Source organism: Neovison vison, chromosome 12 (assembly GCF_020171115.1).
Source record: "Neovison vison isolate M4711 chromosome 12, ASM_NN_V1, whole genome shotgun sequence".
NCBI lineage: Eukaryota > Metazoa > Chordata > Mammalia > Carnivora > Mustelidae > Neogale > Neogale vison.
The window spans coordinates 134,985,765-134,998,375 of NC_058102.1; the positions used below are offsets into that span (position 1 = coordinate 134,985,765).

Consider the following 12,611-nt stretch of genomic DNA (forward strand, 5'->3'; position numbering starts at 1 on the left):
GTTCTTAGGTATGCCATTATGGAAGGAAAGAATTACAGAGCAACTGGAAAGAACAGCTATAGATGGAATATGAAGATGAGGGAGGAGGTGAAGGGAAAGAATTCATTTAAGAAGGGCTAGATGACTGTAAAGCTTGCAGAGTTGAGAGAGATTATTATAAAAACACAATAGCAGTTGTGGGGCTATGGGAGAGCAGATACTCTACATTATAAAATATGGTAGAAATTATTTTAAGTGCAAATTAAGAAAACGAAGACAGGTAATAAAAAAAATGCTCACTCCTCTGAATGACTTACAGTTTATTTCTATGAAGAAGTGGAAGAAAATTTTATTCTTTCTTTTCAGTTGATAAGGTGTGATATTGTATATTTAATTTAGCAAAACCTGTGTTTATAGATAATGCAAAGTGAAATCTGTTTTAGGCCTTAATCAGATTTATTATGAATTTTGAATTTTGGCCATTATCCTTTTTTAAAAAGATTTTATTTATTTTTCTGTGTGTGTGAGAGAGAGTATAAGAGCAAGGGGAGGGGCAGTGGAGAAGCAGACACCCTACTGAGTAGGGAGCCTGATGCAGGACTCTATCCCATGACCCTGGGATAATGACCTGAGCTGAAGGCAGATGCTTAACCAATTGAGCCAACCAGGTGCTCTTTCTTGTGGTTTCTAATTTATTTACTGTGTGGTATAATCTTGGAAAGTTTTAGATCTTTTTGAGAATAAAGAGAGGAGATAAGTAAACACCTTATGTAGTCTTTTCATTACTTAAAACTGAAATTTATGACTATATAAGTGAGGTTCTTAATCTTTATCCATTAATTGAAATAAATTTTAAGCTGCAATACTCTTAAAGAAAAATATAAAAAAATTTTAAAAGATTTTATTTATTTATTTGACAGACAGAGATCATAAGTAGGCAGAGAGGCAGGCAGAGAGAGGAGTGGGGGGAAGCAGGCTCCCTGCTCAGCAAAGAGCCTGATGTGGGGCTCGATCCCAGGACCCTGGGATCATGAGCTTAGCTGAGGGCATAGGCTTTAACCCACTAAGCCACCCAGGTGCCCCTAACATCTTGTTTTTTGATTCTGATTTATTTTGAATTGTATCTGCAATAGACACATCCACACACATCAAATGAATGAACTCACAATTTATAGTTTTTTCCTAATATGAACTAGTTGTCATTATAGAATCATAAGGAAGGAAAGTTTGCTAACAGAGTATACAGAATTATTTCTGGAAGATGATTTTTACTTTTTCAAATATCTCCAACAGTGGATACATTTTATATTATCAGGAACTTTAGTATTCATAGCTATTAGTTTTGGGGGGTTCTTTTTAAATTTAAAAAATTTTAAGTAATCTCTATACCCAGAATGGGGCTTGAACTCACAACCCTGAGATCAAGAGTGACACTCTCTTCCCACTAAACCAGCCAGGAGCTCCCATAGTTGTTAAATTTAACACGTGAATTCTTTCATATCTGAAATTCAGAAATACTGGTGATTTTTTAAATTTATTTATTTATTTATTTATTTATTTATTTATTTATTTATTTATGTCCCTTTCTTCTTTCCTCATGTGAATATTGGGTCCTGCTTGTAATGGCACATGTATTTGGAGACTTTAAAATCTTCAACTTAGATGATCATGATTATTTTTTAATACTAGATTCTTTCTCTGGTCATTAACTACTGGTAAAATAGGCTGTTCACAGTGGAATAAGAAAACCATGTGAATTTTAAAATAGAGTTTTGTATTTTATCATATATCATAGTAGTACTTAAAAATGCCTCAAATTTTTAAGATCCCATATTTCTTTTATATAATACATCTTTTAAGATTAATTTTTAAAAATGAGTATTCTTACAAAAATCTTGGTGTTTTGCAGTCAAATCTTTATTACTCTTTTTTAAAAATTTTATTTATTTATTTGACAAGCAGAGATCACAAGTAGGCAGAGAGGCGGGCAGAGAGAGGTGGAGGCAGGCTCCCTGCTGAGCAGAGAGCCCGATGCTGGGCTTGATCCCAGAACCCTGGGATCAAGACCTGAGCTGAAGGCAGAGGCTCAACCCACTGAGGCACCCAGGCACCCGATATTTATTTTTTTAACATCATGAGTAATGTCATTTTTCCTACTCCAAATGTATTTGTCTAGAACTTTCTTCATAAGTCTTCTGGGTGCTTTGGGATATCTAGGTGGCTCAGTCAGTTAAGCATCTATCTTTGGTTCAAGTTGTGATCCCAGGGTGCTGGGATTGAGTCCTGCATTGGGCTTCTTGTTCAGCGGGGAGCCTGCTTCTCTCTCTGCCTGCCCCTCCCTCTCCTTGTACTCCCTGTCTCTGACAAACAAATAAATAAAATCTTAAAAAAAGAAAAAGGCTCCAGGGTGCTTCAAATTTGGTAAGTCCCAGATTGAAGACATTGTTTCTGACGCTTTCTTCTTCCCTGACTTTTTGTAATCTGCTCTGTCATTTGTTTTCCCCATCCTAGTAGATAGCACGACTGAAACACTGAAGTAGGAAAAATCCTGGACTCCAAACTTCCCTGAAATTACTACCTCCAGGGGCACTTCGGTGGCTTGCTCGGTTAAGCATCTGACTGTTGGTGTTGCTCAGGTCATGATCTCAGGGTCCTGGTATGAAGCCCCTGGTCAGGCCCCATACTGAGCAGGGAGTCTATTTGAGGATTCTCTCTCTTCCTCTTCCTCTGCCCCTCCACCTGCAAGCACACCCTCTCCTTCTAAATATAAATAAATTAAATCTTTTAGAAAAAAAAAAATCATATCTCTACCTCTGAAACCAATAATACATTATATGTTAATTAATTGAATTTAAATTAGAAAAAGGGGCACCTGGGTGGCTCAGTCGATTAAGGGTTTGCCTTCAGCTCGGGTCAGGATCTCAGGGTTCTGGGCTTGAGTCCCTCGTTGGGCTCCTTGCTCAGCGAGGAGTCCTGCTTCTCTCTCTGCCTGCTGCTCTTCTTGCTTGTGCTCTCTCTGAAAAATAAATATAAAAACTTTAAAAAATATTAAAAAGCAAAAAAAAGAAAAAACCACATTCAGTCACTCTCTCCATTCACTATTTTGTATCTGCTTCCCATTTTTCATATCTTAATATAATTCCCTCTCTCTCTCTCTCCTATAATTTTGAAATCCTCTTCTGGCTTGGGTTCATTTTTTTTATTCAAAGATTTTATTTATTTACTTGACAGACAGATCACAAGTAGGCAGAGAGGAGATGAGAAAGGAGGCTCCTCACTGAGCAGAAAGCCTGATGCGGGGCTCGATCACCCACATCATGGATCATGACCTGATGATCCCTGAGCCAAAGGCAGAGGCTTTAACCCACTGAGCTACCCAGGTGCCCCTTGGGTTCCTTTTGTTCATCTCTACATTGCTGTCATATTGACCTTTCTAGAATATATTTGTGGGGTTCCTTTATGTTCATTTCTACATTGCTGTCAGAGTGATCTTTCTAGAATATATTTGTGGTGATGTAACTCCTCTGCTTCTTTAGTGGATGCCCATTACCTGAAGGAGAAAGTTTATATTCCAGCCTCACACTTGCCTTTTTTGTTTCAGTCCTGGTTTTCCAATTCTATCTCTCTTTGCCACTCCCCAAAATTGTGTTCCAGTTTTGCCACCTTCTGTAGCTATCGTCACTTACTGTGTTATTCCATACGTCATCCTTTTGCTCATTCTACCTTTTCTAGAATACCCTTCACACTGTCTTTGTGTAGTCTCTCTCTCAAGATACAGCCCTACCTTTGCAGCATTTCCTGAGCTTCCCATATACAACTGTTTTCCCCTTTGTGCCTTCACTGTGCTTTATTCACTTCACCTGTAGAACTAGTAAATGATACACTTCTGTTCTTGTTTTTGTCCATCTCTACCCCTACAAGTATACATGGAAGTCTCTTTTATTTATATTTCCAGCTTCTCCCTGGATAGTGCCTATGACTTGACGGACGCATTTGTCTTTCTGAGTGAGTGGGTGAGCACATGAATTGATGTGATGTTTTCTGAAGTTGGGTTTTTGTTTTGTGTTGTTTTTATAGGAAGGAGAGGAGCGGCCAGAGGTTGGAACAAAGGACCATGGTATCACTGAAAGTGTTCCACAAGCACAAACAGCTAATGACTGTTTGACTTCTGCTGACAGGGCAGAAGATGATAGACATGGTAAGTTAGTGAACATCTCCACATTTTTTTCTAGGCTTAAATGCTAGTATAAAAAAATCACAGTATGTAGATCCAGTTATGTTCCCCATTTCATTAAGATATTTTTCTTTTTCTTTTTTCTTTTTAAGTATACCAGCTTTTTCTTCCTGAAAATTCTTCAACCCTCTGAAAATCTTTACTGCTTTTACTTTTATTTTATTGAAGTATTCATGAAGGGGGGATAGGCTTGTATATACATTTAAAATTCATAATACAAGTTCTCATTAATGTATCTGTGACTGTATTTTATAGTTATGCTGTCAGCATTAAGGTTCTCAGAACAAAATGAAGAATCACCTTGGGATTCTGAGGTACCGTTTTATTATTATTTTAAAATAAAAGCAAGGAGTGATTTTAAAACGTAAAAGGGATGCTTAGACTTTACTCACTCATCTCTATATTTGCCCATAAAAACTATTTCCTTATACTTTTTATCTGTAATTGATAAAATATTTATGTGCTAAATATAATAGTCCAGCATAATACAGTTCTATTAATTTACAAACTAATCCTAATAAAACTGTGTAGTATTAATGCAGAAAACAGAGGCTTAGACGTGATAAGGAATTAGTTTGTGTTTTGAAATTAAGTTATCTAGATAACCAAGAATTACTGCAGGCCAGCTTATGGCCAGATATATGATTCTGTGGTGTATATGGATGTGCAAAACTCCTGAGGAGATCTAGAAAGAGTTTGGATTTTAGTTTTTCACAAGTTGGAATTGGAAAAGATGATGCCTGGGACTTGAAAGTGTATCTATCTGTCTGTCTATCTATCTATCTGTATGTATGCATATGTATATTTTAAAAATATTTTGTGTATCTATGTAGTTGAGAGAGAGAGTTAGTGAGTGGGAGGGAGAGGGGAGAATCTGAAGCCGACTCCAGTCTGAGCACAGAGCTCAACTGAACCATGGGGGGCCCCTGAAACTATTATATTTGGATTGTTAAGTAGATTTACAAGGAGCATTGTGATTATAATAAAAATTATAATAATATAATGGTATTAGTGGTATTATTACCACTGGTTAGTAGTGTTTTATTTATTTTTAAAAAGATTTTATTAATTTATTTGAGAGAGAGAGAAAGGGAGCATGAGCCGGGGGGAGGGACAGAGGGCAAGGGAGAAGCAGGCTCCCCACTGTCATATGGGGCTAGATCCCAGAAATGCCCAGGCATCCCTTGTTTAGTGGTGCTTTCAATAGGTAAAAACTATTTCGGATAGTTAAAATAGTATGCCTTGAGTATCTTTGTGGCAGCCTTACTTACAGAAACATAAGTGTAAGGTAACGATGACCTTTTCTAAGGTGACGGACTATGGAGGGAGGTAAAAAGGGCCTGATCTCTTAGCACAAGTAGGTGCTACACAGCGTGGCAAGCACTGTGTTTGAAGTCAAAAGATACAGTGGCATCCAGGTTCTGTCACTTGGTAGCTGTGGGATCCCAGAAAAACTTATTTAACCTGTTTGAATGTCACAGACGTCATTCATAAAAATGGTTCTAATACCTACCTCTCAGGTATGTGTAATGAACAAATATGGAAACACTTTGTAAACTGTTAAGGGCACTATAGAAACACAAGACAAAAATGATCACAGCAGTATTAGTGATTTACTAAATATCGAGGACACTTTTTTCAAATGTGAAGATTTCTGAAGGACAATAAAATAAATGGCAGTAGGTGTCAAGAAAAGAAGGGGGAAAGTTAGAATGGGCAGGTGGATTTCTAATTTGGGCTATGTTAAATTTCAGTGACATTGTGTAGGTATACAGTTGACCCTTGAACAAGATGGGTTTGAATTGTTTGTCCACTTACACTCGAGATTTTTTTGATACAGTACAGTACTGTTAATGTATTTTCCTCTTCCTTATGATTTTCTTCATAACCTCTTCTTTAGTTTAAATTGTAGGAGTATAGTATATAATATACAGGACATGCAAAATGTGTTAATTGACTTTACCTTATTGGTAAGGTCAGCATTAGGTTATAATTTACTCTGACCTTCCGTGATCAGTTTACAGAGTCAATATTCAAATGAGGATTAAGAAGTAGATTAGATCTACAGATCTAATGATCTCTACTCTAGAGATCTAAGGTCTTCTATTTAAATATTTTGGTTTTTAATATACACTTTTGCTATTTTTAAGTCTAATTGCTTTTGAAGTAGGAAGTTCAATAGGAGATGAGTAAAGTTTTTGGGCAATCCAAAGTTATATGTGGAGTTTGGACTGCACGGCTATCAATGCTCTTAAACCTTGCATTGTGCGAGGGTCGATACCGAGTATAGTGACTTGGTACTTGAGACCTTCTCAGTGAGCTTGTTGTTGTTATTTTTTAGAGAAAAAGAAAGAGAGAGCATGTGAGAGGGGTGGGGGGGGCAGAAGAAAAGAGACAGAAAGATTCCCAAGTAGGCTTTGTGCTCAGCATGGAGCCCAACATGGGGCTTAATCTCCCAACCCAGAGATCATGTACTGAACTGAAATCAACAGTCAGTTGCTTAACTGCCTGAGCCATGTAGGCGCCCCCTCAGTGAGATTATTTTAAGTGTTTTGACCTTAAATACATTTGTTATTGAATACCAGCTATGTACCAGGCTGTACAAGTTGAGGGGTTAGGCTGTAGTGGTTGAAGCAGAAAAATGAGGAAACAACAACCCACTGTAAACACTGTTAGTGGTTCATATAAAGAAAATGGGAATGTTAGGTTAGGGAACAGTGGGGGAGTTTGCAGTTAGGATGGGGATGAGAATGTGTATGGAATTTTGTTGGTCAGAAACAATCTCTCTGAGTGTGGCAAGAGCTGCCAAGTAAAGGATGAGAAGGACCAGTTGTGTGAAGGTCTTGGGGACCTTTTAGACATTCTAGACAGACAGAACCATGGATCACACCTGTTCATCATTTTGCTCTAATGTCTTGGAATGACCAGGAAGCAGGAAGATCCACCCCATTGACATAACCATTGGTATTATTGTTGTTTGTAGAAAAGAAAATGGGTATACTAAAATAAGTGCCTGGTACCTTTTAGGTAATTAATAAATAAATGCTCTTATTATTCCCTTATGAAAGCTTATTATACTTTTTGGAGAGTTTCATACCTATATCTAAAACCTTTTGCTATTATTTAAACATAATTTCAAGAAAAGTTTTTCTTCCTACTTTGTCATTACATTTAACCATTATCCTATCAATAAAGTTTCCAAGCCTTTGTTTATACAAATGAAGCAGCAGTTACCACACTGTATTCTTTATACTCAACATGATCTACTCCAAGGTTTCTTATGTCAAGTGTCCTATTTTTTTTCCAATTTATTTATTTTCAGAAAAACAGTATTCATTATTTTTTCACCACACCCAGTGCTCCATGCAAGCCATGCCCTCTATAATACCCACCACCTGGTACCCCAACCTCCCACCCCCCCCGCCACTTCAAACCCCTCAGACTGTTTTTCAGAGTCCATAGTCTCTCATGGTTCACCTCCCCTTCCAATTTACCCAAATTCCCTATTCCTCTCTGACGCCCCTTGTCCTCCATGCTATTTGTTATGCTCCACAAATAAGTGAAACCATATGATAATTGACTCTCTCTGCTTGACTGATTTCACTCAGCATAATCTCTTCCAGTCCTGTCCATGTTGCTACAAAAGTTGGGTATTCATCCTTTCTGATGGAGGCATAATACTCCATAGTGTATATGGACCACATCTTCCTTATCCATTCATCCGTTGAAGGGCATCTTGGTTCTTTCCATAGTTTGGCGACCGTGGCCATTGCTGCTATAAACATTGGGGTACAGATGGCCCTTCTTTTCACGACATCTGTATCTTTGGGGTAAATACCCAGGAGTGCAATGGCAGGGTCATAGGGAAGCTCTATTTTTAATTTCTTGAGGAATCTCCACACTGTTCTCCAAAGAGGCTGCACCAACTTGCATTCCCACCAACAGTGTAAGAGGGTTCCCCTTTCTCCACATCCTCTCCAACACATGTTGTTTCCTGTCTTGTTAATTTTGGCCATTCTAACTGGTGTAAGGTGATATCTCAATGTGGTTTTAATTTGAATCTCCCTGAGGGTAATGATGATGAGCATTTTTTCATGTGTCTGATAGCCATTTGTATGTCTTGATTGGAGAAGTGTCTGTTCATATCTTCTGCCCATTTTTTGATGTGTTTGTCTGTTTCGTGTGGGTTGAGTTTGAGGAGTTCATTATAGATCCTGGATATCAACCTTTTGTCTGTACTGTCATTTGCAAATATCTTCTTCCATTCCGTGGGTTGCCTCTTTGTTTTTTTCACTGTTTCCTTTGCTGTGCAGAAGCTTTTGATTTTGATGAAGTCCCAGAAGTTTATTTTCGCTTTTGTTTCCTTTGCCTTTGGAGACGTATCTTGAAAGAAGTTGCTGTGGCTGATATCAAAGAGATTACTGCCTATGTTCTCCTCTAAGATTCTGATGGATTCCTGTCTCACGTTGAGGTCTTTTATCCATTTTGAGTTGATCTTTGTGTACGGTATAAGAGAATGTTCGAGTTTCATTCTTCTACATATAGCTGTCCTATTTTAACATGGAAAAAGGTTCTGCTGTTAGGAACAGTTTAAATTTGTAGCAAATATACTTACTAAAGAATTTATTTAAATACATATTTTTAATATCCTTTTATTTTGGTGAGGAATGCAAAGGAGAGTTAGGTGTTTTGTTACTTCCTGTTGAAATGTACATATAAGTCAGTGTTCTGTCCAAGAAAATATTTACTCTGGCATTTGATGTTCAGTTTATAGCCAGTGGCCAAATGAAGATTAAACATTATATTTAATTTAGAAAGCATATGTGAGTTTTTAAAATGTTTTGGTTTTCAGTATATGCTTTTCTTATTTGTGAGTCTGATTACTATGAAAGTAGGAAATTCAGATATTTTCTTAGAAAAGGATTAGGAAATCTTTATGCAACTCATTTTTGTTGTTCATTTTAACAGAGTAATTTGGAGAGTCTCCCAGACACCTACCTTGATCCTTTATCTGGGAATGCAGATCAGAAAGGGGCAAGTACATTAAATGAGAAAGTAGAAGGTAAGAATTGTATTTTATTAAAAGTCATTGGATAAAATATTGGTGTAAATTGGGAGCACTGATATTTTTCAATATCCATAGAAAATCACCTATTGAATTAGAGATAAAGAGAAAGATTGAAAAGGAGATAGGTTGAAGTATTATCAGGTGTCAGTGTCAGGAGCAGATGAAATTGAGGGTGCCACAAAGGAGCTTAATTAGTGGTTCCATTTCAAGATACTCTAAGACCCAAGGAACGTCAGGAAATAAGTGGAAAGGATAAAAAGAGTGACTGATGAGAAAGTCAAGAATACAGGGAGTAAATGAAGGACAATAAGCAGCTCTTAGAGTGGAAGGTGGTAAAGTAAAACAATTATTTTTTATTTTCTTTTTAAAATCTTTTATTTTTTTATTAACATATAATGTGTTCTTAGCTGCAGGGGTACAGGTCTGTGAATCTCCAGGTTTACACACTGCACAGCATTGACCATAGCACATACCCTCCCCAGTGTCCATAACCCCACCAAAATAATTCTTTTAAATGAGGAGCAGACTATTTGAAATGCAGGAATAATATCAGGTGAGCTTCTAGTACCAAAACCTGTCAGAGTAGGATACCAAAAGTTTCCTGCTCTTACTGCTTTCCTCATGGTTGGGAAGACATTCAGGACTGCCCTGGTTGATGATGCAGAGCTATGTTTTAGTCACCAATAAGTGTGTGTATCTTAATGGCGTAACAATGGTGGTACTTCATAAATAGTATCATTGAGTGCAAAGTAAGAGTATTGGAAGGAAGAAGGGAGGAGGGTCAGTGTGGGGGAAATCAAGGAATCTTTAGCCATGATAAAGAGTCCATTAGAGGGATGCCTGGGTGGCGCAGTTTGTTGGACGACTGCCTTCGGCTCAGGGCGTGATCCTGGAGTCCCGGAATCGAGTCCCACATCAGGCTCCCAGCTCCATGGGGAGTCTGCTTCGCTCTCTGACCTTCTCCCCTCTCATGCTCTCTCTCACTGTCTCTCTCTCTCAAATAAATAAATAAAATCTTAAAAAAAAAAAGAGTCCATTAGAAAGCTTACAACTTTTTTTTAACTTTTTTTCCAATTTATTTATTTTCAGAAAAACATTATGCATTATTTTTTCACACACCCAGTGTTCCATGCAAGCCGTGCCCTCCACAATACTCACCACCTGGTACCCCAACCTCCCACCCTCCTGCCACTTCAAACCCCTCAGATTGTTTTTCAGAATCCATAGTCTCTCATGGTTCACCTCCCCTTCCAATTTACCCAAATTCCCTACTCCTCTCTAACGCCCCTTGTCCTCCATGCTATTTGTTATGCTCCACAAATAAGTGAAACCATATGATAATTGACTCTCTCTGCTTGACTTATTTCACTCAGCATAATCTCTTCCAGTCCCGTCCATGTTGCTACAAAAGTTAGGTATTCATCCTTTCTGATGGAGGCATAATACTCCATAGTGTATATGGACCACATCTTCCTTATCCATTCATCCGTTGAAGGGCATCTTGGTTCTTTCCATAGTTTGGCGACTGTGGCCATTGCTGCTATAAACATTGGGGTACAGATGGCCCTTCTTTTCACGACATCTGTATCTTTGGGGTAAATACCCAGGAGTGCAATGGCAGGGTCATAGGGAAGCTCTATTTTTAATTTCTTGGGGAATTTCCACACTGTTCTCCAAAGAGGCTGCACCAACCTGCATTCCCACCAACAGTGGAAGAGGGTTCCCCTTTCTCCACATCCTCTCCAACACATGTTGTTTCCTGTTCTGTTAAGCAAAAGTACTTATAGGGTTGGTTCCCTACATGCTAAAATTGTTAGTATCAGTAAGTATGACACTGATTCTGAAATACAAAAGATTTTCAGTGCCTAAGTATTCTGTGGCAACTAAATAGAGTTCTTCATTTTGATAGTCATATTTCCCTATTGAAAGTTTATTGTACATTATTTCTTAGATGTGTTTTATATATCTTCTTGCATGAGTGGATCAAGAAACTTTAAGATGGGGACACCTGGGTGGCTCAGTGGGTTAAAGCCTCTGCGTTCAGCTTGGGTCATGGTCTCGGGGTCCTGGGATTGAGCCCCGCATCGGGCTCTCTGCTCAGCAGGGAGCCTGCTTCCCCCTCCCTCTCTGTCTGCCTGTTTGCCTACTTGTGCTCTCTCTCTCTCTGTGTGACAAAGAAATAAATAAAATTAAACAGACAAACAAACCAGAAACTTTAAGTTGGCTAAACTAGAGGATACAAGAAATGTAGTCATACCAGTAGCCCACATGGGGATGGACAAAATGAGTACTTTTAGTTACCCTTATCCCACAAGTGTATATTCTAGATGATCATTTCATGAGGCTTTGCTTGATGAAAAGTCAATTACGCATTCAGTGGACCTATCATCAGCACTCTGTACTCCTACATTACAGGACAAATTGAAGAAGGTCATACATACTTAGAGTCCAATGGTGTAAGTGATTCTGCTGTGCTGCCTTAAGGATGTGGTGTAGCATTCTACCACTGGCTTTCATGTTTGTCCGCTCAGGGTCATGATTTGTTCCTCTCCTTAGAAATTGTTCTTCTGCCCAACCCACCTTCCTGTCTGCAGAAACACCCCCAAACCCATTTGTAATCTGAGCCAGCCACGAGGATTCAGCTTAGTACTCAGTGCATGAATGTTTGTTGGCCTCTATATGTACAGAGAGTTAACTATATGACCCTTTTGCTTTTTAGCTTCTCCAGGAAAATATTCCTACGTGAAGGTAAAACTTACATTTTTATTTTGAGGTTTTAACTACAGGTTGCATGAAATGTCCATTATGTCTTAATCATATTGTTTCAATGCCCATTCAGCCTGCTGTGGAGGGGAAATATTGTATTCCTAATCGGCCCAGAGAAATGGAGGAAATTAAAGCATCCCAATCAGGTAAATTTTACAATGCAAATGTAACGGTGTAAAGAAGTCCACTAAAATATTTGAAATGCTCACAGCATTCTTCTTCTGAAGTCTCTTTATTTATTTATTTATCTAATTTCTCTGGGGAACCTTCTGTGGCTGTTCTGACATAAAGAAGGTAGACGTTATTGCTGATATCTATGTTTGTACAAAAGATATTTACAAGACTAAGAAAAAGAGCTTAAGAAACATGTAAGCTTTAGCTCAAATCTTTTATTTATTTATTTATTTTAAAAGATTTTATTTATTTGACAGAGAGAGAGAAATCACAAGTAGGCAGAGAGGCAGGCAGAGAGGGAGAGAGGGGAGGAAGCAGGCTCCCTGCGGAGCAGAGAGCCTGATGTGGTGCTGGATCCCAGGATCCTGGGATCATGACCTGAGCTGAAGG

The 12,611-nt window shown here is 38.3% G+C and overlaps 1 protein-coding gene across 1 annotated transcript in view; it reads left to right on the forward strand.

The window, feature by feature from the left end:
- LOC122891190 (ankyrin repeat domain-containing protein 26-like) overlaps positions 1 to 12,611 on the forward strand; it is a 131,633-nt gene that overhangs the window by 19,545 nt on the left and 99,477 nt on the right. Inside the window, exons 6-10 of the mRNA XM_044226681.1 lie at positions 4,057 to 4,177; positions 4,469 to 4,527; positions 9,182 to 9,275; positions 12,001 to 12,029; positions 12,121 to 12,193. Of these exons, the coding sequence (XP_044082616.1) occupies positions 4,057 to 4,177; positions 4,469 to 4,527; positions 9,182 to 9,275; positions 12,001 to 12,029; positions 12,121 to 12,193 (376 nt within the window). The remainder of the gene's footprint in view (positions 1 to 4,056; positions 4,178 to 4,468; positions 4,528 to 9,181; positions 9,276 to 12,000; positions 12,030 to 12,120; positions 12,194 to 12,611) is intronic.